This window comes from Mobula hypostoma, chromosome 30 (assembly GCF_963921235.1).
Source record: "Mobula hypostoma chromosome 30, sMobHyp1.1, whole genome shotgun sequence".
Lineage (NCBI taxonomy): Eukaryota > Metazoa > Chordata > Chondrichthyes > Myliobatiformes > Myliobatidae > Mobula > Mobula hypostoma.
In genome coordinates this window covers 13,924,717-13,948,806 of record NC_086126.1, presented here as the reverse complement: position 1 = coordinate 13,948,806, position 24,090 = coordinate 13,924,717, and the positions used below count along the sequence as shown (strand labels likewise).

The following is a 24,090-nucleotide window of genomic DNA, read 5'->3' as shown; positions in this document are numbered from 1 at the left end:
AGGAGTAATAGATCATCAGGTCATGGCCAGTACAAAGACTTGATGTTAACAGTGAATTTTTTTCCCTCCAGGCGGTTTATAGCTTAATTCATTAATCTGAAGGCAGCCAATTATGTCTCATTAGACAACGACAGCTTGTCTAATCATAGCCCACAGGTAAAGATGGCTGTAAATCTCTCAACAACAGAATGAAGGTTAATTTGAATATTAACCCTGGCAACAGGAGATCAGTGGGAAGGTAAAAGGCGAGTAAAAACCATGGGTCACAGAGAAATCAGTCAGGTAGTGGGGCTGATGAGATCACATTGAAAATCAGCATGGTCTCAAAGGGCTGAATGGCCTCTGGTATTATAAGATATAAATATGAGGAAGCTTTGTCAACAAAGCCTGCAGAGTTCAAAGTAAATTTATTATCAAAGTACACGTATGTCACCATATTCAACCCTGAGATTCATTTTCTTGCGGGCATACTCGAAAAATCCTTAATAAAACAATAACCATTATTAATCAATCAAAGACTACACCAACTTGGGAATTCAACCAGAGTGCAAATATGAAAAGAAAGAAGTAATAATGATAAAAAAACAAGCAATAAGTATCGAGAACATGAGATGGAGAACGGTCATGATCATGGAAAGACCATGATCGCCAATGTCATACGACACGGCTCATAACGGACGAGCGTACATCGGAACACAGGTCCTCCCATCCATAAGCAGGTCCTGGGATGTGGGATTGACTTGGACACCACTGTTCAGATTAGATGGGCTTTATTTGTCACACGTACGTCAAAACGTTGAAACACAGTGAAGTACATCGTTTGCTTCAATGGCCAAATGGTCCGAGAATGCACTGGGGGCAGCCCGTGAGCTTCACCGTGCTTCCAGTGCCCACAACTCACTACCCTAAACCGTATGTCTTTGGAACATGGGAGGAAACCAGGGCACCTGCAGGAAATCCACGTGGTCATGGGAAGGACGCACAAACTCCTTAGAGACAGTAGCGGAAGCCTGCATTGCTGGTGTGGTAATACTGTTAGACTAGCCACTGTACTGCTGCCCATGACCTGAGTGTTGCCCACATCACCCTGTGTTCCTGAGAGCTAAGAAAAATATCACTAAGTGTTCACCAACTGCTATGTGACTCCAGAATCTGGTGGTCCTGACGAAGGGTCTCGGCCCGAAACATCAGTGTTTACTCTTTTCCATTGAAGCTGCCTGGCCTGCTGAGTTCCTCCAGCATTTGGTGTGTATTACCTGAATATGACTCCAGGGTTGGAGGAGAAGTCACTAGACCAATTAATTATACCACTACCAACATCAACACCGTTACTTTTTCAAGAAAGTCAAAGTTCAAAATATATTTTGTTATCAAAGTACATATATAACCCTGAGAATCATTTTCTTGCGGGCATACTCAACAAATCTATAGAATAGTAACTATAACAGAATCAATGAAAGATCAACCAACTAGGGCGTTCAACCAGAGTTGAGAATGCAAATGGTGCAATTACAAATACACTGTAAGTCAATAGCAATAAATAATGAAAACATGAGATAAAGAGTCCTTGAAAGTGAGTCCATTGGTTGTGGGAGCATTTCAGTGATGGGGCAAGTGAGGTTGAGTGAAGTTATCCCCTTTGGTTCAAGATCCTGATGGCTGAGGGGCATAGCTGTGCACGCACACGTTTTTCAACCAGTGCACAAAGGAAATTAATGTGCGCACAAAAGGTTAGTTACCTAAAATAATGTAGTAGTTAATCATTATACTTATTGAGAAACTTGTAGCTAACGGTTTCTGTTAACTAGTTAGTCGGTTTTTCAAATACCACAATGCACGTCCCTAATTTACGTCACCTCACCTTTCCTGTTCCAGTTTGTACAGCGGCATCACGGCGGCAGCCACGTTTGGCGGACAGTGTTCATATTGTAAAGTTTACAAAGATCTGTTTCAAATCCTGTAGATAGCTTACTAAGTTTTTATTGGAAAATATATTGATTCACTATGTCGAATTCAAAAGAAGCGAAGGGCGTGAAGCGCAAAAGAACCGCAAATTTGTTTGAAGTTGAATGGCTTAACAAAATAGTAGAAACTGTTACACCGAAAGCTCATGAGGTCATGAACAGTCAGCTACGAGAAATATTTATGTATGATTTGGAAACTGGAGTTATCTGTTTGTATTGTCGTGATGCGAAAGTTGCTGGAGAATTTGCTAGTGGAAAGAAGTGGGATGATATTTGGAAACTTGACTTTTTGAAGTGTTATTTGGCAAGTAAATCGCATTTAGATGGTGTACAAAAGCTCAGGCAATAGAACCCGTCATTACCTGTTACAGGAGTGCTACGCATGTTACGGTTGAGTGCAGATGAGCGAGAGCGAAAACGATCAAACCCAGAAGAGATCAAAGTTGAGGTACAAGAATGGTCAGCTTTTGATTTCACCGCAATTGCAGATCGTGATTTCACATTTGGCGATGAACAAGTTAATGCCTTATGTCTAAAATATCATGATTTTCTAGCTGAAAATATTGTAATAGTTGGACAGTTTAATGATTTCAAATTTTCCGTGCAAGAAAAAATTAAATCCAAACCGATTTCAAACTTTGCTCAAATGGTGACATTTGTACTTCAAAATGAACAGTTTTGTGACCTTGCACAGTTCATGGACATTGGGGGAACCTTTCTTGCGTCTAGTGTGGACTGCGAATGAGGTTTTAGCCTAATGAATCAACTCAAAAACAAGCTGAGAAACCGTTTCGGTGAATGTCATTTGGATATGTTAATGAGAATCAAAAGCTATCAATGGGATAGAAGTTCTGTTAGTCGAGATAGAGTTTACAAAGAATGGGTAAATGCCAAAGAGAGGAGAGAGAAAAATACCTGAGTGACTTAAATATGATAAAAATTAAATATCTCCAACCTGATGGTATGAACATTGACTTCTCTAACTTCCGTTAATGCCCCTCCTCTCCTTCGTACCCCGTCCCTTATTTATTTATTATTATCGTTATTATGATTTTTTTCTTTCCCCTTTTTTCCTCTCTTTTATCGCCCTCTGTCCCTTTCATTATAACTCCTTGCCCATCCTCTGGACTTACCACCCTCCCCCTTTCTTTCTCCCTAGGCCTCCCGTCTGATGATTCTCTCCCTTCTCCAGCCTCATATCCCTTTTGCCAATCAACTTTTCAGCTCTTGGCTCCATCCCTCCCCCTCCTGTCTTCTCCTATCATTTGGGATCTCCCTATCTCCCTCCCACTTTCAAATCTCTTACTATCTCTTCTTTTAGTTAGTCCTGACGAAGGGTCTCAGCCTGAAACATCGACTCTTCCTATAGATGCTGCCTGGCCTGCTGCGTTCACCAGCATTTTTTGTGTGTGTGACTTAAATATGTATGTTATTTTGTTGTTATTCTGTGCAGTTTTATGTCAAATATTTTGTAAACCTACATAAATTGTCCCTTGTGTGCACATACTTTTGTCACAGGAGAAAAATTTGCACAACATAAGATTTTTGCGCACACTAACTAGTAAAAATTAGAGGGAACATTGTTGAGGGGTAGTAACTGTTCCTGAACCTGGTGGTGCGAGTCCTGAGGCTCCTGTACCTCCTTCCTGATGGCAACAGTGAGAAGAGAGCATGGCCTGGGTGGTGAAGATGCCTGATTATGCCACTGGAGGTTAGGACAACAATGAAGGTCCTCCATCTCTAGTGTTCAGGACTTCCTTCATCACGTCAGTAGCTTCCTCTTGGTTTTCACTCCTGTCATTCATGCAAGTCCTGGGTGGAGACTCAGGAACACTGTCGCACTCAGATGTAGAAGGATTCTTCATTGATGTTGCTGTAACGATTTTGTCGTACCAGTCGGGGTTGTTAGCCCCGAATATGGAGGACTGATGGACCACTCTTAGTCTGGCCTTTGACCCATTTGGCACAGGTGACCCTACCAAGAGCTAAAACATAAAGCCAACATGATTCTCCAGGTCGTTGAGGCACACAAGCCCCCAAACCCAACAACAAGGTTCTGATCCTCCTGGACGATGGATGCTGCTTTCTTACGACAGCATCTCATGTAGATGTACTCAATGGTTGGAGGAATTTACCCGTGATGGACTGGGCCGAATCCACTGCTTAGCTTTTTCACTGAGGTTAGTTAACATTGGTGGTGGGTAGAACCTTTCTGAAAGTTATTTCAGGGACTTATTTGGAAGAGTAACCTTTAATCGTACAGTCATACTCATTTCAAAGGGGAAGGAGACGTATGACTAATCTGAGTGATTCTCTTGAAAATATAGCAGTAGTTTAGTGGCGTAGATGTTGGTTTTGCTTTCTGATTGTCACACGTACCGAGATACAGTGAAAAGCTTGTACAGATCTGATCATTACATAGTGCATCAAGGTAGAACAAGGTAAAACAATGCAGAATAAAGTGTAACAGCGACAGAGAAAGTGCAGTGCGGGTAAACAGTAAAGTACAAGATCATAACGAGGTAGATCATGAGGCCAAGAATCTATCTTGTCGTACAAGAGTCTGATAACAGCGGGATCGAAGCTGTCCTTGAGCTTGGTAGTTTATGTCAGGGAGAGAGGAGAAGACAGAATTTGGGGTCTAAGATTATTTTGGCATTTTACTGAGGCAGTGAGAGGTGTAGACAGAGTCCATGCAGGGGAGGCTGGTTTCCATAACATGCCGAGCTGTGTCCATAGCTCTCCAGAGTTTATTGCAGTCGTGTGCGGAGCAGTTGCTGTACCAAGCTGTGATGCATTCTATGGTGCATCAATAAAAATTGGGAAGGGTCATTTGGGACGTGTCATATTTCTTCGAGGTTTCGGTGAGCTTTCTTAGCAGTGACGTTGATGTGGTGTGACTAGTTGCAGATTCCCACTCCCTTTGATTTATTGTGCTGCTGTCACTTGTAAACAAATGAAATAAAAGTGTGTTTCAAGATAGTGCAAGGGAAAAGCAGTAAGAGAATGCAGAATCAAGTGTTAGAGTGAAAATGTACAGTGCAGGCAGACAGTAAAGTGCAAGTCCACAGCAAGACGGACTATGGGGCCAAGACTCCATCGTAACGTATAAGATATCCATTCAAGAGTCAGTGGTACTCATTTTCAGGCCTGGCCTTTGTATCTTCTGCCCGATAAGCGGGGGCAGAAGAGAGAATTATTTATAGGATGAACACGAGAAAAGGTTGGAGAGGCATTCCTCACCACAGCAGTGCACTTGGGTAACCCTCTCACCAGAGCTCACATACAAACTCGGCTCGTTGGCTAACTCTGCTAGCAGCCACATGACTTAGCGGTGAGAAGGCCACCTTTCATAAACCGTATGCCTCGAGGATCGGTATGGTTTGGGGTTCAACCCAAACAGGAAAGTTTTGATGTTCCAATTAAGGAACATAGGTTGTAGGGAATGCTGTGTTAATACTGTCTGTACACAGGCATCGGTAGCCCAGAAGTGGCAGAGTACACCAGCTTAAAATTGTAAAGAAAATATATTTTCCAATTTCAGCTTTATCAAACAGTTAATAGGAAAAGAAAATTAAAAGGACCCATTACAGTTAAACCAGTCTAAATATGCACATAAACGATGGAGCTCATTTCTGTAGTGGTTGGGTGTACCGCTTTACTCACAGTGCTGAATTCTCATCACCTTGGGCTCCTTCAACTCATGAAGCACTGCTTGCATTAAGCTCTTCCCTTTGGATTGGATCCCCTAGGCATCTTCCCTGATCTGCATCTCTCGCAAAAAAAAAACAAACCCGACTACTGCCTGTCAGAAATCTCCCTCTGGAACCTTCTCTGCATCTCACCATCCTGACCGGCTAACACAACATTCCTAAGTAGAACAGCATGGCTCCTTATCTTTTGCCGGAACCAAAACCCTCTACCAGCAGGTCACACTGTTTTCACAGAAAACTGCTAAAATATAATACCTCACAGCAGAGCAGCAGAAGTCTTAACCAGGGCATTACACGTATATCTGAGCAAAAGATTCTCTGACTTGTTTTGGACATTCAAGGGGTGAGGATGGAGGGGGCGGTGTGGATTTATTGCCGTAATGGCGACATCCGAAACCAGAGGTCAGAGTGAGGTGTAAGAAGTTGGAAGCAGGGACTCTCAATTACGAAGTACTGTATCTGGACACCCACTTGAATTGCCAGTGTAGACGGCTACAGACCAAGCGCTGGAGAGTGGGGCTAGTGTAGATGCACACTAAATGGTCAGCCTCAGATGTGGCCAAAACCCAGGGTCTGTGACTCCACTGGGGAAATAGGAGCCCGCTGTCTCCAAGACCAGGCATCCACTGGAGCACTGACTATCTGTGCACGTGCGGGAGGAAGGAGAGAGGATGGAGGGTCTTGGCCCGAATTGTCAACTGTTGATTCCTCTCCGTAGATGCTGCCTGACCTGCAGGATTTCTGCACGTGTAACTCTGGATTTCCAGCATCTGAAGAATCTCCTGTGCTTGTGTTTCGCTGCTGTTGTTCTGCTGTGCTGGCGCCGGAATGTGTGGCGACCATTGCGGGGTGTCCCCCTTCCTCCCCCAGCACGTCCTCAGGTTGTCTTGGTTGCTGACGTAAACGGCGCTTCTCACTGTATGTTTCAACGTACACATGATCTGGTAAATCTGAATCTGAGCTCTTTCCCTGCTCTGTGACTCCGTTACTGGTCACTGCCAGGATTCCAGTCATAGCAGGGTTGTCCTCACTTTCCAGACACGCCGATGGTGAGCTTCAAAATGGTGGAATATTGCCTTGAAAATATCTGTTCCTGTGGAGAACCTTGCATGTGTGAGGGAGCTGAGAGCAGACACTTAATTATAGAAAGAAAGCAAGGATAAAATACATGGATATAGGAGCAGGAGTAGGCCACTCAGCCCCTCTAGCCTGGCCCGGCATTCATGCCTCGTCTACCCCAGGCCTTCACTACCAGTAGTCCACAGGCCCCCCGATCATCCTCTCTCCCATTTAAACCCCACCTGAAACCTCCAGGATAGAGGATTCCAGAGATTCACTGCCACCGGCCACGAGAAGGAATTCCTAAGCACCTCAAGGATGTGGCCCGGCAGACAGAGAGGCTGTATCACGGCTCCAGAGAGATCTGGGTCCCATCCCAACCTCTGGCACTCTGCTTGTGTGGAATCCGTGCATTCTCTCTGTAACTATGTGGGTTTGCCCTGAGTTCCCCAGTTCCCTACTGTGTATGGGCTGGTGGGTTACCTGGCCACTGTAAGTTGTTTCCCCATGCAAGGGTGAGGGGCAGAATCTGGGAGGAATTGATGGGTAAATCAATTGAAATGGTTCCCACCGACTCAATGGGCCAAAGGGCCTGTTTCCACAATGTGTGACTTCGAGGTCAATACTACCGCTGAAGATGCTGACAAGTCGTGGTAGAAGGGGATTTAATACAACTCAAAACTACATTTGCTTGAGATCAGAAATAAATGGTAAAAATGGAACTCAGGTTAACATACGGGGCAGTTAGGCATGTTGGAATCAATGCAGGATGTGGACATAATGTATCCAAACCACTGTGTCCAGATCAGGTTCTATCCCAAGCAGTGTTCCTTCTAAGCTGCACGGGAGCAAGTAACCAAAGTCCTTTGTTACCCCACAGCTGGAGTTTTCTTTCCTATAATGTTAATATAACTTTGAAACCTGTGCTAATATTATTTTAAAATTTATGCTAATAGAATTGTGAAATACCCTGTAATTAATTATGTGTTAAGGAATCTAATGCATAATTTTTTCTAAACACTTACTTTTACATTGAAACATTTTAGAGCTTTGGTGTTCTTTAAATTGTCAGTGTTTCAAGTTATAATTGTTTCAAATTGTAACAATAAACATAGAATGGAAGTTGATTGCTCACTGTTAATAAGCCAATGGCCCACTGTACGCCAACGCCATCTAGTCAAAACATTTTACTTTTGCCTTTCTGTCTATCAGTTGCTTTGACTACCTGACATCATTTACTTGTGTTGTAAGTTGCGGTTTGTGTTTGTTTTAATGTGCACAATAGCAAAAAAAAACCAGTTAAAGTCCACTCTCCTCCCTCCTTCATCAACCCTTGACCTTTCCCATCCACCTGGCTTCACCTATCACCTTCCAGCTAGCCTCCTTCCCTTCCACCCAACTTTTTTATTCAGGCATCTTCCCCCTTCTAGTCCTGAAGAAGGGTCTCGACCTGAAACATCGACTGTTCATTCATTTCTGAGGATGCTGCCTGACCTGATGAGTTGCCATGCAGTTTTCAGGCCGTGTAAAATTTTTTTTTACTCCAATCAATCATTGGTCTGTACATCTGTTAAAAGAAAATAAGAGGGAATGCTTGTCCAGACTGTGTGCTGGGTGTGTGGCTCATCCCCCTGTATGAGGTTTAATTATTATCCTCTCCTGCAGTAACAGACCATTGAGTGCAATTTTAGTCACCTGAATATTGCCCCTTATTTTCTAGACTCCCCAAGGGCCAGCATTCCAGCGACCGAGGGCAGTTTGAGGACATCTCAACTCAACTCAAACGGTAGGCGTTCAAATTCTTTCAAACTTTACCACGAGAAGCCTGCTCCACATCAGAATCACTGAGCAGCACCCACAAAATGCTGGAGGAACTCATCAGGCCTGGCAGCGTCTATTGAAAAGAGTACAGTCGACGTTTCAGGCCGAAACATTGACTCTTTACCCTTTTCCATAGACGCTGCCTGGCCTGCTGAGTTCCTCCAGCATTTTGTGGGTGTTGCTCCGATTTCCAGCATCTGCAGATTTTCTCTTGTTTGTTATTATCACTGATGTGTGTTATGAAATTTACATAAATAATAAGTGTTATAGAGGAATGGGTTCAGGGAGACTTTTGCACAGTACTGTATTTGTCAATGTGGAGCAGAGAGCGAGTTTGTAGATCTGGCGAGAGCAAAGGATGTTGGGATGTTGGAGGGCCACAGGAGGGGTGTGGGACAGGTGGCAGAGGAGGAGAACCAGGCGTGGGGAGTGGTGTAGGTACAGATACACTCAGCCGTGAGACACCAAGCAAGGTAATGGATGGCTTCAGATATCTGGTGGCAGAGCGCTTCCAAAAACATTGAGTGTGCCTTTTCAGGCTCCCGTACAGCCCGGTGCAAAAGACTTAAGACTGATTTATACTTGTCCGTACTAGTTTACGCCGCAGCCTACGCAAGTGGGCTACGCCGTCGTGAGCATTTATACTCGTGCGTTGGTGTGTCTGCGTCGCTCTGCAATTCACCGCCAAAACGCTAGTTGGCGGTGGGGTTTCTATGCCACTGTGTTGAGTTTCTTCATGTTGAACCTCACCATGGAGAAACTCAAACTTCAAACAATGGTGACTGAAACTGAAGGAGGGTGAATTTTCCGTGCTTGTCCAGCCACTGAGAGACATGGACAAAGAAATGCATTTCAAATATTTTCGGATGTCGGCAGGTAGATTTGACTATCTGCTTCATCGTCTCCAACCATTCATTTTGCATCAGTGTACGCACAGTATACTCAGAGACTGGCAATCACCATTCGAGTTTTGGCTTCAGGTGAAAGTCAACAGGCTGTAGCAGCTAGCTACAAACTGGTACAAGCACAGGGTCCTGCATAATTTCGGAGGTCTGTAAAACTTTATGGAAAGCATTGCAGCCAGAGTTCCTTCCCTGCCCTTCAGTCACCCAATGGGAAGCTATTGCAGCGTAGGAGGAAATGCGATGCTACCAAGCGGACCAATCACAGTTGTTGCGGTCTGCGACGACGCGACGTGTAGTTACATTTTGGAGAGGTGCGCGTTAGGCTACGGCGTAGGGTTCAGCGTAGATACAGCGTAGGGTTCACGGCTACACCGTACCCAAGGCGTACATTTGACGCACAAGTATAAATCAGCCTTTAGGCCTGTACTCGCTGGAGTTCAGAGGAATGAGAGAGGATCCCGTTGAAACCTATCTAAAGTTGGAAGGCTTTGTGAGATACTTGAGGCTTATAAAGACTGGTGAAGCCTCGCTTGGAGTATTTGAGCAGTTTTGGGCATACTTATCTAAGAAAGGACGTGCTGACATAGGAGAGAGTCCTAAGGAGGTTCATGAAAATGATTCCAGAATGAAAAGCATATTATATGAGGCATGTTTGATGGCTCTGGGCCTGTACTCGCTGGAATTCAAAAGAATGAGAGGGGATCTCATTTTAATCACCTATCTAATGATGAAAGGCTTTGATAGAGTGAATGTGGAGAGGGTGTTTCCTATGGTTGGGGAGTCTAAGACCAGAGGGGGCAGCCTCAGAACAGAGGGGCGTCCATTTAGAACAGAGGTGAGGAGGAATTTCTTTGGCCAGAGAGTGGCGAATCTGTGGAATTCATTGCCACAGATGGCTGTGGAGGCCAAGACGTTGAGAAGAGGTTGATAGATTCTTGATTAGTCAGACCATGAAGGCTGAGAGGAAAACGGATCAGCCATGGTGAAATGGGGGAAAAGACTCGATGGGCCAAATGGCTTAATTCTGCTCCTATATCCTATGGTCTTGTACATAGAGCTAGGGTGCCTAAGATTTTTGCACGTTACTATATTTGTCAACATGGAGCAGAGAACGAATTTGTAAATCTGGCAGGAGCAAAGGATGTTGGGAATGGTGAGGGTGGAGCACCGCGGGAAAGGTGCAGGACAGGTGGCAGAGGAACTCAAGGGTTGGGGGTGGTGTGGCACGGGTGCAGACACACCCAACCCTGAGACATCAGGCAAGGGCATTTGATACCAAACAACTGGTTTATCGATCATTACTCGCTGACTCAATGGGCCGAAGGGCCTGTTTCCGCAATGTGTGACTTTGAGGTCAATACTACCGCTGAGGACGCTGACAAGTCGCAGTAGTAGGGGATTTAATACAACACAAACCTACATTTGCTCGAGATCAGAAATAAATGGTAAAAATGGAACGCAGGTTAACATACAGGGCAGTCAGGCATATTGGAATCAATGCAGGGAGTGGACATAACGTATCCAAACCACTGTGTCCAGATCGGGTTCTATCCCAAGCAGTGTTCTTTCTAAGCTGCAAGTAATCGAAATGCCCCTATGCACATAGCCTTTGTTGCCCCCACAGCTGGAATTTTCTTTATAAAATGTTAATATAATTTCATAATCTATGCTAATATTATTTTAAAATTTATGCTAATATAATTGTGAAATACCCTGTAATTAATAATGTGTTAAGAATATAATGCTTATTTTTTTTCTAAATATTTACTTTTACATTTACTTTGAAACATTTTAGAGCTTCGGCGTCTTTACATTATCAGTGTTTCAAGTTACAATACTGTTTCAAATTGTAACAATAAACACAGAATGGAAGTTGGTTGTTCACTGTCAATAAGCCGATGGCGGCTGAACGCCAACGCCGTCTAGTCAAAACATTTTACTTTTGCCTTTGTGCCTGTCGGTTGCTTTGACTGCCTGACATCATTTACTTGTATTGTAAGTTGCAGTTTGTGTTTGTTTTAATGCGCACAATACCAAAAAAAAAGTTAAAGTCCACTCACCTCCCTATCAGCATCCTTCTTCACCATCCTTGACCTTTCCCATCCACCTGACTTCACCTATCATCTTCCAGCTAACCTCCTTCCCTTCCACCCAACTTCTTTATTCAGGCATCTTCCCCCTTACTTCTAGTCCTGAAGAAGGGTCTCGACCCAAAACATCGACTGTTTTCATTTCTGAGGATGCTGCCTGACCTGATGGGTTGCCATGCAGTTTTCAGGCCGTGTAATTTTTTTTTACTCTAATCAATCATTGGTCTGTACAGCAGTAAAAAAAATTAGAGGGAATATTTGTCCAGACTGTGTGCTGGGTGTGTGGCTCATCCCCCTGTGTGAGGTTTAATTATTGCCCTCTCCTGCAGTAACAGATCATTGAGTGCAGTTTTAGTCACCTGAATATTGCCCCTTATTTTCCAGATTTCCCAAGGGGCAGCAATCCAGCGATTGAGGGCAGCTTGAGGACATCTCAACTCAACTCAAACAGTAGGCGTTCAAATTCTTTCAAACTTTACCACGAGAAGCCTGCTCCACATCAGAATCACTGAGCAACACCCACAAAATGCTGGAGGAACTCATCAGGCTTGGCAGTGTCTATTGAAAAGAGTACAGTCGATGTTTCAGGCTGAAACATTGATTCCTTACTGTTTTCCACTGTGTGCAGTTTTGGGCTCCTTATTTTAGAAAGGATATATTGACATTGGAGAGGGTTCAGAGAAGATTCACGAGAATGATTCCAGGAAGGAAAGGATTACCATATGAGAACGTCTGGCAGCTCTTGGGCTGTATTCCCTGGAGTTCAGGAGAATGAGGAGGGATCTCATAGAAACATTCCAAATGTTAAAAGGCCTGAACAGATTAGATATGGCAAAGTTATTTCCCATGTTAGGGGAGTCCAGGACAAATGGGCACAACTTCAGGACTGAAAGACGTCCTTTTAGAACAAAGATGCAGAGAAATTACTTTAGTCAGAAGGTGGTAAATCTGTGGAATTTGTTGCCATGAGTGGCTGTGGAGGCCAAGTCATTGGGTGCATTTAAGGCAGAGATAGATAGGTTCTTGATTAGCCAGGGCATCAAAGGGTATGGGGAGAAGGCAGGGGAGTGGGGATGACTGGAGGAATTGGATCAACCCATGATTGAATGGTGGAGCAGACTCGAAGGGCGAATGGCCTACTTCCGCTCCTGTATCTTATGGTCCACTTAATTATGTGTTTATGAATGTAATCCATAATTTTTTCTAAATACCACAACATTTACTTTGAAACATTTTAGAGCTTCGGCAAATTTACATTGTCAGTGTTTCAAGTTGCAGTTTGTACTGTTACAAATTGTAACAATAAACACAGAATGGAAATCGATTGCTCACTGTTAATAAACCGATGGCCCACTGAACGCTGACGCCATCTAGTCAAAATATTTTATTTTTTGATATTGTGCCTGTTAGTTGCTTTAACTGCCTGCCATCATTTACTTCTGTTGTAAGGTGTGGTTTGATGTGCATAGCACCAAAAAAAAATTAGTAGAAGTCCACTCTCCTCCCCTATCAAAATCCTTCTTCACCTGCCCTTGACCTTTCCCACCCACTTGGCTTTACCTATCATCTTCCAGCTAGCCTCCTTCCCTTCCATCCAACTTTTTTTATTCAGGCAACTTCCCCCTCCTTCTCAGTCCTGAAGAAGGGTCTCGACCCAAAAGGTCGGCTGTTTTCATTTCCGAGGATGCTGCCTGACCTGATGAGTTGCCATGCAGTTTTCAGGCCTTGTAAATTTTTTTTACTCCAATCAAGCATTGGTCTGTACAGCTGTATATAACAAAAAATAAGAGGGAATGTTTATCCGGACTCTAGGCTGCGTGTGTGGCTCATCTTTCGGTGTGAGGTTTAATTATTACCCTCTCCTGCAGTAACAGATTGTTGAGTGCGGTTTTAGTCACCTGAATATTGCCCCTTATTTTCCAGACTTCCCAAGGGGCAGCATTCCAGCGAGCGAGGGCAACTTGAGAATATCTCAACCCAACTCAAACGGTAGGAGTTGAAATTCTTTCAAATATTGCTGCAAGAAACCTACTCCACCTCAGAATCAGGTTTATTTTCACTGGTGTAGGTTTATGAAATATGTTGTTTCGAAGCATCAAGGCATAAAATTACAGCTACGTAAATAAATAATTAGTGTTGTAGAGGAATGGGTTCGCGAAGACTTTTGCATGGTACTGTATTTGGCAATATGGAGCAATTAAAATGGTTTGGCACAGGTTAGATGGGCCAAAGGGCCTGTTTCTGTGCTGTACTCTCAATTCATGAAATTTTTTTTTGCAGCAGAACAGTGCAGTACATAAAATTACTACAGTACTGTGGAAAAGTCTTAAACACCCTTGCATATATCTGGAATGTACTGCCTGGTACAACGGTAGAAGCAAATACATTAGGGGCTTTTAAGAGACATTGGAATTGTCACATGGATGTGAGGAAGTTGCAGGGATAAGGACATTGTGTAGGTAGGAGGGATTAGTGTTTGGGTGTCTTCGATTTGCTTTTTGGCTGGTTTGGCACGGGCTAGATGGGCCGAAGGGCCTGTTCCTGAGCTGAATCTTTCTATGTTCTATTTGCCTCAGACTTTTGCATGGTTCTGTATCTCCTCCCCCGTGAGAAGGCGGCCTGTGCCTGATGGTGAGGGTCTTTAACAAATTGAATTTACTTTATTTCTTACATCCATTTCATACATGAATAAAAATCTTTGTTACATCTCCATCTGAATGTGCAATAATAGTAACTTTTAGTAATTTATAACAAATAGAACAGTCGGTGTAACATAGAAATACACTCAAATCAGCATGAGTTCATCGGTCTGATTGAAGAAGCTGTCCCGGGCCTGGTGGTCCTGGTTTTTATGCTGCGGTATTGTTTCCCAGATGGTAACAGCTGGAATAGCTGGGATGACTCGGGTTCCCAATGGTCCTACTTTTTACACATCTGTCTTTGTAAATGTCCTGAATAGCAGGAAGTTCACAACTGCAGATGAGCTGGGCTGTCCGCACCTCTCTCTGCAGAGTCCTGCGATTAAGGGAGGTACAGTTCCTGTACCAGGCAGTGATGCAGCCGGTCAGGATGCTCTCAATTGTTCCCCTAAAGAAAGTTCTTAGAATTGGGGGGCTATACCAAAATTCCTTAACCGTCTGAGGTGAAAGAGGCGCTGTTGTGTGGATGCCGAGGAACTTGAAGCTGTTCACCTTCTCAACCCCAGATCCATTGATGTCTACAGGGGTTAGCCTGTCTCCATCCCTCCTGTAATCCACAACCAGCTCCTTCATTTTTGCGACATTGAGGGAGAGGTTGTTTTGACACGACTGTGTCAGGGAGATGACTTCTTTTCTGTAGGCCACCTCGTTATTGTTTGAGATAAGGCCAATCAATGTAGTGTCGTCGGCAAATTTAATTAGCAGATTGGAGCTGTGGGTGGCAATACAGTCGTGGGTATACGGGGAGTAAGGGAGGGGACTCAGTACACAGCCCTGAGGGGCTCCTGTGTTGAGAGTCAGAGGGGTGGAGGTGAGGGAGCCCACTCTTACCACCTGCCGGCACTCTGACAGGAAGTCCAGGGTCAAGGCCGCGGTCTCTCCGATCGACGCTGCCTTTTTGAGGCATCGCCTCTCGAAGGTGGGGAGGGTAGTGCCCACCATGGTGCCAACCCTCTGCAGCCTCTTGGCGATCCTGCCCATTGGAGCCTCCGACCCAGGCGGTGATGTAAGCAGAGAGAATGGTCTCCGTGGTATATCTGTACACAAGTAAGGGTGTGAATGGCAGAGGCAAACTATCAGCGAGGGTGGAATAATTCTAGCGGGCGGGGTGATTCGATGACGGGAAGCAAAGCACGAGACACTGGAGGGTGGAACGGCTCGTGTGGGCAAAGCCCTGTATCGGAGAGAAAGGCGAGGAGACAGGGAGGAGTTGGGAGGAAGGGGACAGACCGGATGGGTTGCTCCCCCTGGTCCTACATGTCCCGCATCGGAATGTCTCTCCCTCCTGAGCCTCGTGGGCCGTTGCTTTGTGTCTTTCAGGGCCGCCACTGGAAACGGTTGGACTGACGGAGCAGGAACCCACAGGTACAGTGAACGTCTCCCCGCAGGTTAACAGGCCGAGCTCTTGCAGGCCAGGGTGGAGTTTACTGCCCCATTCGCGAGTGTGGTGGGAAATCTTGCAGCGGCAATTGTTTGGGCGGGGGGAAGTGGGATAAAGAACAGAGAGGGGAGGAGAGCAGGTTCCTGGTGAAGTCTGGATTTGGAAGGGGAGGGGTACACGTTTCTCCCCCCCCCCCGACCTCCACCCTCACTAACCCACCCAATGCTCTCCCCCTTGCAGCTGAAGCAGAATCCGGACCCACCAGGCCCCCGAGTGGAATGCCAAACAGCGATAACTCAGGTAGAGTGTGAGACAGGGCAGCCCACTCACCCGGTTTGCCCACCTTCACAATGCAGAATTCAGCTCCCTACCGACCAGTGTCCGGGGTGGGGGTGAGCCATCGTACAACACCTGCCTCCCCACTCCACGACAAGATTGCTGGTGAGGCCAGAAATAGGAAGATTATACAGTTTGACACGTGGCTAAGGAGTTGGTGTAGGAAGGAGGGCAGAGATTGTGGACCATTGGGCTCTCTTCCAGGGAAGTATGAGTGTGAAGGCAGCGTGTTGTTCTCAGTGCCGGATGTGGGAGGTCCTGGAGTCTCCAAGCCTCCCGGACATCCACATCTGCGCAAGTGCGTCGGGATGAAGCTCCTAAGAGACTGCGTTAGGGAACTGGAGCTGCAGCTCGATGACCTTCGTCTTATCAGGGAGAGTGGGGAGTTGATAGAGAGAAGTTACAGGCAGGTGGTCACACGGGAGGCAGACAAGTGGGTCAAGATTAGGAGGGGGAATAGGAAGAATAAAGTAATAGATTACCCCTGTGGCTGTGCCCTTTGACAATAAGTACTCCTGTTTGAGTACTTTTGGGGGTGGGGGGGGAGGAGAGAGAGCATACCTGGGGGAAGTTTATTGTGTACAGTTCTGGTCACCAAATTATAGGAAAGATGTCAATAAATTTGAGAGAGTACAGAGGAGGTTTACTAAAATGTTGCCTGGGTTTCATCTCCTACGTTACAAAGAAAGGTTGAACAAGTTTGGTCTTTATTCTTTCCAGAGTAGAAGGTGGAGGGGGAACTTGATAGAGGTGTTTAAAATTGAGGGGGATTGATAGAGTTGATGTGGTTAGACTTTTTCCATTGAGAGTGGGGGAGATGCAAACAAGAGGACATGGATTGAGATTTAGGGGACAAAAGTTTAGGGGTAACATGAGGGGGAACTTCTTTACTCAGAGAGTGGTAGCTGTGTGGAACGAGCTTCCAGCAGAAGTGGTTGAGGCAGGTTCGATGTTGTCGTTTAAAGTTAAATTGGATAGATATATGGACAGGAAAGGAATGGAGGGTTATGGGCTGAGTGCGGGTCGGTGGGACTAGGATAGGGTAAGAGTTCGGCATGAACTAGAAGGGCCAAGATGGCCTGTTTCCGTGCTGTAATTGTTATATGGAAGGTGGGACCAGTACAGAAGAGACAGTTTGCATCTGAACTGGAAAGGGACTAACCTCTCGCAGGAAGATCTGCTAGAGCTGCCCAGAGCTGCGGTCAGACATCATCAGGAATCGGAAGTGTGAGTGCAGTGTGACTAGTATGCTGAGCTGCACACATTTCAATGCAAAGAGTATCGTAGGGAAGGCAGATGAGCTCAGGGCATGGATCAACACCTGGAAATGCGACGTGGTAGCCATTAGCGAGACTTGGTTGCAGGAGGGGCAGGACTGGCAGCTCAATATTCCAGGCGACACACTCAAAATGCTGGAGGAACTCAGCAGGCCAGGCAGCATCTAGGAAAAGAGTACAGTCGACGATTTGGGCTGGGACCATTTTGGGGAACAAAGCTGAGGAGTAGATTTAAAAAGGTGGGAGGGGAGAGGTGAAACCTGGAGGGGGAGGGATGAAGCAAAGAGCTGGGAAGTTAATTGGTGAACGAGACTGAAGGCCATGAAAGAAAGAAAAAGGGGAGGAGCACCAGAGGGAGGTGATGGGTGGGCAAGAAGATAAGGAGAGAGGGGAAGTGGGGGGGCATTGCCAGAGGTTAGAGAAGTCGATGTTCATGCCATTAGCTTGGAGGCTACGCAGACAGAATACAAGATGTTGCTCCTCCAACCTGAGTGTGGCCTCATCACACTCAGGATGAGTGTGGAGGAGGCCATGGATAGACATATCGGAGTAGGAATGGGAAGCGGAATTAAAATGGGTGGCCATTGGGAGATACCGCTTGTTCTGGCGGTCGGAGCATGGGTGCTCGCCGAAGTCGTCTCCCGATCTGCATCGAGTTCCATTGTTTTAGATGTGATAGAGCGGGAGGGATTAAAGGAGGAGGAGGAGTGGTCAAATTTGAGTTTGTTGCCTCGTCCGCAAGTGCGGCAGAAGAACTTGTGGGTGGGGGGGTGGGATAAAGAATAGAGGGGAGGGGAGTGAGTCCCTGGTGATTTGGAAGGGAAGGGTGCACATTCCCCCCCCACCCACACGAACCCACTCCGTGCTCTCCCCCTTGCAGCTGAAGCAGAGCCTGGACCCACCGGGACCCCGAGTGGAATGCCAGACAGCGATGCTGCAGACTCAGGTAGAGTGTGAGACAGGACAGCCCACTCACCCGGTTTGCCCACCTTCGCATGGGAGGTGGGGGTCGCTTGCAAACAGTGCAGCATTCAGCTCCCTACCGACCAGTGTCCGGGGTGGGGGTGAGCCATCGTACAACACCTGCCTCCCCACTCCACGACAGGATTGCTGGTGAGGCCAGAAATAGGAAGATTATACAGTTTGACACGTGGCTAAGGAGTTGGTGTAGGAAGGAGGGCAGAGATTTTGGAACATTGGGCTCTCTTCCAGGGAAGTATGAGTGTGAAGGCAGCGTGTTGTTCTCAGTGCCGGATGTGGGAGGTCCTGGAGTCTCCAAGCCTCCCGGACATCCACATCTGCGCAAGTGCGTCGGGATGAAGCTCCTAAGAGACTGCGTTAGGGAACTGGAGCTGCAGCTCGATGACCTTCGTCTTATCAGGGAGAGTGGGGAGTTGATAGAGAGAAGTTACAGGCAGGTGGTCACACGGGAGGCAGACAAGTGGGTCAAGATTAGGAGGGGGAATAGGAAGAATAAAGTAATAGATTACCCCTGTGGCTGTGCCCCTTGACAATAAGTACTCCTGTTTGAGTACTTTTGGGGGCGAGGGGGGAGAGGAGAGAGAGCATACCTGGGGGAAGTTTATTGTGTACAGTTCTGGTCACCAAATTATAGGAAAGATGTCAATAAATTTGAGAGAGTACAGAGGAGGTTTACTAAAATGTTGCCTGGGTTTCATCTCCTACGTTACAGAGAAAGGTTGAACAAGTTTGGTCTTTATTCTTTGCAGCGTAGAAGGTGGAGGGGGAACTTGATAGAGGTGTTTAAAATTGAGGGGGATTGATAGAGTTGATGTAGTTAGACTTTTTCCATTGAGAGTGGGGGAGATGCAAACAAGAGGACGTGGATTGAGATTTAGGGGACAAAAGTTTAGGGGTAACATGAGGGGGAACTTCTTTACTCAGAGAGTGGTAGCTGTGTGGAACGAGCTTCCAGCAGAAGTGGTTGAGGCAGGTTCGATGTTGTCGTTTAAAGTTAAATTGGATAGATATATGGACAGGAAAGGAATGGAGGGTTATGGGCTGAGTGCAGGTCGGTGGGACTAGGATAGGATAAGAGTTCGGCACGGACTAGAAGGGCCAAGATGGCCTGTTTCCGTGCTGTAATTGTTATATGGAAGGTGGGACCAGTACAGAAGAGACAGTTTGCATCTGAACTGGAAAGGGACTAACCTCTCGCAGGAAGATCTGCTAGAGCTGCCCAGAGCTGCGGTCAGACATCATCAGGAATCGGAAGTGTGAGTGCAGTGTGACTAGTATGCTGAGCTGCACACATTTCAATGCAAAGAGTATCGTAGGGAAGGCAGATGAGCTCAGGGCATGGATCAACACCTGGAAATACGACGTGGTAGCCATTAGCGAGACTTGGTTGCAGGAGGGGCAGGACTGGCAGCTCAATATTCCAGGCGACACACTCAAAATGCTGGAGGAACTCAGCAGGCCAGGCAGCATCTAGGAAAAGAGTACAGTCGATGATTCAGGCCGGGACCCCTTTGGGGGAAAAAGCTGAGGAGTAGATTTCAAAAGGTGGGAGGGGAGAGGTGAAACCTGGAGGGGGAAGGATGAAGCAAAGAGCTGGGAAGTTAATTGGTGAACGAGACTGAAGGCCATGAAAGAAAGAAAAAGGGGAGAGCACCAGAGGGAGGTGATGGGTGGGCAAGAAGATAAGGAGAGAGGGGAAGTGGGGGGGCATTACCAGAAGTTAGAGAAATCAATGTTCATGCCATCAGGTTGGAGGCTACCCAGACGGAATATAAGGTGTTGCTCCTCCAACCTGAGTGTGGTCTCATTACGACAGTGGAGGAGGCCATGGATGGACATATCGGAATGGGAAAGGGAAGTGGAATTAAAATGGGTGGCCAATGGGAGATCCCGTTTGTTCTGGCGGTCGGCGCGTGGGTGCTCGTCGAACTGGTCTCCTTGGGGGGGGGTGGGATAAAGAATAGAGGGGAGTGAGTCCCTGGTGATTTGGAAGGGAAGGGTGCACATTCCCCCCACCCCACCCACACGAACCCACTCTGTGCTCTCTCCATTGCAGCTGAAGCAGAGCCTGGACCCACCGGGACCCCGAGTGGAATGCCAGACAGCGATGCTGCAGACTCAGGTAGAGTGTGAGACAGGACAGCCCACTCACCCGGTTTGCCCACCTTCGCATTGGAGGTGGGAGTCGCTTGCAAACAGTGCAGCATTCAGCTCCCTACCGACCAGTGTCCGGGGTGGGGGTGAGCCATCGTACAACACCTGCCTCCCCACTCCACGGCAGGATTGCTGGTGAGGCCAGAAATAGGAAGATTATACAGTTTGACACGTGGCTAAGGAGTTGGTGTAGGAGTTAGGGCAGAGATTTTGGACCATTGGGCTCTCTTCCAGGGAAGGTGGGACCTGCCCAGTAGAGACTGTTGGCACCTGAACTGGAGGGGGATGAATATCCTAGCAGGAAGGTTTGCTGGAGCTGCCCGGGGGGGGGGGGGGTGTTGCTGGGAGCCAAAGTGGCAGAACAGATAATGGAGACAGATGTTGGTAAGACCTCAGACAAAGCCAGGAATCAAAAGGTTGACTGTGGTGCGACCAGTGTCCTGAGCTCTGTATATTTCAATGCAAGAAGTATCGTAGGAAAGACGGATGAGCTCAGGGCATGGATCAACACCTGGAATTATGGTATTGTAGCCATTAATGAGAATTGGTTGCAGGAAAGACAGGACTGGCAGCCCAGTATTCCAGGGTTCCATTCCATTGTTTTAGATGTGATAGAGAGGGAGGGGTAACGTTCCGGTCAGGGAAAATGTCACAGTACTGTTCTGTCAGGACAGACTGGAGAACTCGTCTAATGAGGCATATTATGGTGGAACTGAGAAAGGTATGACCACGTTAATGGGGCTATATTGTAGGCCACGCAACAGTCTGAGGGACTTGGAGTGACAAATCTGTGAAGAGATCGCAGACTGTTGCAAGAAACACAAGGTTGTTATAGTAGGCGATTTTAACTTTCCACATACTGACTGGGAATCCAATTACTGTAAAAGGGCTGGATGAGAAGGTCTGTCACATGTTCAGGAAACTTTCCTTAATCAGAACATAGAAATTCCATGGAGAGAGTCTGCGATACTGGATCGGCTATTGGGGAATGAAACAGGACAGGTGACAGGAGTTTGTGTCGGGGATCACTTTGCATCCAGAGATCACAATGTCATTAGTTTCAAAGTAAATATGGAAAAAGATAGGTGTGGTCCACGGGTTGAGGTTCTAAATTGGAGAAAGGCTTATTTTAATGGTATCGGAAAGGATCTGGCAAGTGTAGATTGGAACAGGCTGTTTTCCGGTAAAGGCATACTTGATAAAAGGGAAGCCTTTAAAAGTGAAATTTTGAGAGGACAAAGCTTTATGTTTGTGTGTCAGAATAAAAACTAAAGATAACAGGTAGGGAACCTTGGTTTGTGAGAGATATTGAGGCCCTATTTAAGAAAAAAGGAGATGCATTGCAGATATAGGCAGATAGGAACAAATGATGTGCTTATGAGTACAGGAAGTGCAAGGGGACACTTAAGAAAAATCAGGAGGGAAAGAAGGCATGAGGTTGCCCTAGCAGACAAGGTCAGGAGAATCCCAAGAGATTCTACGGATCTGTTAAGAGCAAAAGAATTGCAAAGGACAAAGTTGGTCCTCTGGAAGATCAGACTGGTAGATCCATATGTAGCAAGTGCAGAAATTGCCGGGGCCCTTGCAGAGATATTTAGATGATCGTCAGTGACAGGTGAGGTGCACCTCCTCCTCTGTACCAAGGACTGGAGGGTATCCAGTGATCTTCCACTGTTCAAGGAAGGCTGTAAAACTAAACCAAAAAATTGTAGGCTGGTGACCCTGACAGTTGGGGGAAAGTTATTAGAAAGTATTCTAAGAGACTGGATTTGGATAGACATGGACTTGATTAAGGAAAGTTAGCATGGCTTCGTGCATGGTAGGTCGTGCCTAACCAATCTTCTGGATTTTTTCGAGGAAGTTACCAGGAAAGTGGATGAAGGCAAGGCAGTGAATGTTGTCTACGTGGACCTTAGCAAGGCATTTGACAAGGTCCCACATGGGAGGTTGGTCAAGAAGGATCAGTCGCTCGGCATTCAAGATAAGGCAGTAGATCAGACATTGTCCAGAGAGTGGTTGTAAATGGTTGCCTCTCTGACTGGAGGCCTGTGACAAGTGGAGTGCCACAGGGATCGGTGCTGGGTCTGTTTTCATCATCTAGATTGTTGCTATTGATGACATTGCGATAAAGTGGGTCAGCAAATTTGCAGATGACACCAAGATTGGAGGTGTAGTGGACAGCGAGGAAGACTATCAAACCTTGCAGCAGGATCTGGACCAGCTGGGAAAATGGGCTGAAAAATAGCAGATGGAATTTAATGAAGGCAAATGTGAGGTTGTACTTTGGTAAGACCAACCAGGGTAGGTCTTACACAGTGAATGGTAGGGCACTGAGGAGTGCAATAGAACAAAGGGATCACAGGTAGATAGGGTCGTAAAGAAAGCTTTTGGCACATTGGCCTTCATAAATCAAAGTATTAAGTTCATGATATGTTATGCTGAAGTTGTACAAGATGTTGGTGAGGCCTAATTTGGAGTTTTTTGTGCAGTTTTGGTCACCTACCTACAGGAAAGATGTAAATAAGGTTGAAAAGAGTACAGAAAAAAGTTACAAGGACATTACGTTAACGGGTCTGGAGGACCCGAGTTACAAGTAAAGATTGAATAAGTTAGGTCTTTATCCCTTGAAACGTAGAAGATTTAGAAGAGATTTGGTGGAGGTATACAAAATTATGAGGAGTATAGTAGGGTAAATGCAAGCAAGCCTTTTCCACTGAGGTTGGGTAGGACTACAACTAGCGGCCATGGCTGAAAGGTGAAAAGTTTAAGGAAAACACAAGGGGAAAATTCTTCTCTCAGAGGGAGGTGAGAGTGTGGAACGAGCTGCAGCACAAGTGGCACGTGCGAGCTTGATTTCAACGTTTAAGGGAAGTTTGGATAGGTACGTGGATGGTTGGGGTATGGAGGGCTGTGGTCCCGGTGCAGGTTGTTGGGAGGGAGTAGGCAGTTTCAATGGTTTGGCACGGACTAGATGGGCTGAGGGGCTGTTTGTGCGCTGTACTTCTCTATGACTCTGTTCTGGGATCTTTAGATAGATTTCACTGCACACAAAATGCTGCAGAACTCGGCAGGCCGGGCAGCAGCTATGGAGCGGAATAAAGAGTCGACATTTCAGACCGAGACCCTTCTTCACAACTGGAAAGGAAGGGGACAGATGCCAGAATAAGAAGGTTGGGCAAAGGGGAAGGAGTACCAGTCGGCGGATGACGGGCGAGACCAGGTGATAGGGAAGGGTGATGAAGCAAGAAGCTGCTCGGGAGAGGTAAAGGACTGAAGACTCCACTGGAGTGATTCGACGCGGGAGCCACTGGAGCGGGATTCAAAGTCACCATCTTGGCGAGGGAGAGGGAGAGGGAGGACTGCAGAAAGGAGTTCACCCTGAGAGAGGCAGATACTGATCCACTCTCAGGAATTGACAGAGAGCGGTCGGACCCTGGGGACGGTTGTAGAATGTGGGGGGGGATGAAGGAGAACAAGTACACGGATCCCCTCAGACAGGGGTCACTGACAGGGCAGTGAGGAAGGCATTTGTAACCCTAGACTTAATCGGTCAGGCCGGTGAGAACGGGCATTGGGATGTTACACTGCAGTTGTACTAGATGTTGGTGAGGGCCGTGTACAGTTTTGGTCACCTTGCTCTCGGAACTACAGTGCTTTGAAAAAGTATCCAGCCCCCACAGCTATTTTCACATTTTACTGTCTCGTTTTCC

General features: G+C 46.4%; 1 protein-coding gene across 8 annotated transcripts in view; it reads left to right on the top strand.

Annotated features, from left to right (window-relative positions):
* Positions 1-24,090, top strand: part of bscl2 (BSCL2 lipid droplet biogenesis associated, seipin) — an 89,157-nt gene that overhangs the window by 60,590 nt on the left and 4,477 nt on the right. For 2 of the 8 annotated variants that reach the window (XM_063036131.1, XM_063036130.1), the window contains exons 11-17: positions 8,457-8,522; positions 11,937-12,002; positions 13,476-13,541; positions 15,572-15,616; positions 15,873-15,932; positions 18,126-18,191; positions 20,283-20,348. In XM_063036131.1, the coding sequence (XP_062892201.1) occupies positions 8,457-8,522; positions 11,937-12,002; positions 13,476-13,541; positions 15,572-15,616; positions 15,873-15,932; positions 18,126-18,191; positions 20,283-20,348 (435 nt within the window). The remainder of the gene's footprint in view (positions 1-8,456; positions 8,523-11,936; positions 12,003-13,475; positions 13,542-15,571; positions 15,617-15,872; positions 15,933-18,125; positions 18,192-20,282; positions 20,349-24,090) is intronic. The other 6 variants (XM_063036134.1, XM_063036132.1, XM_063036133.1 and 3 more) reach the window with 6 other exon arrangements.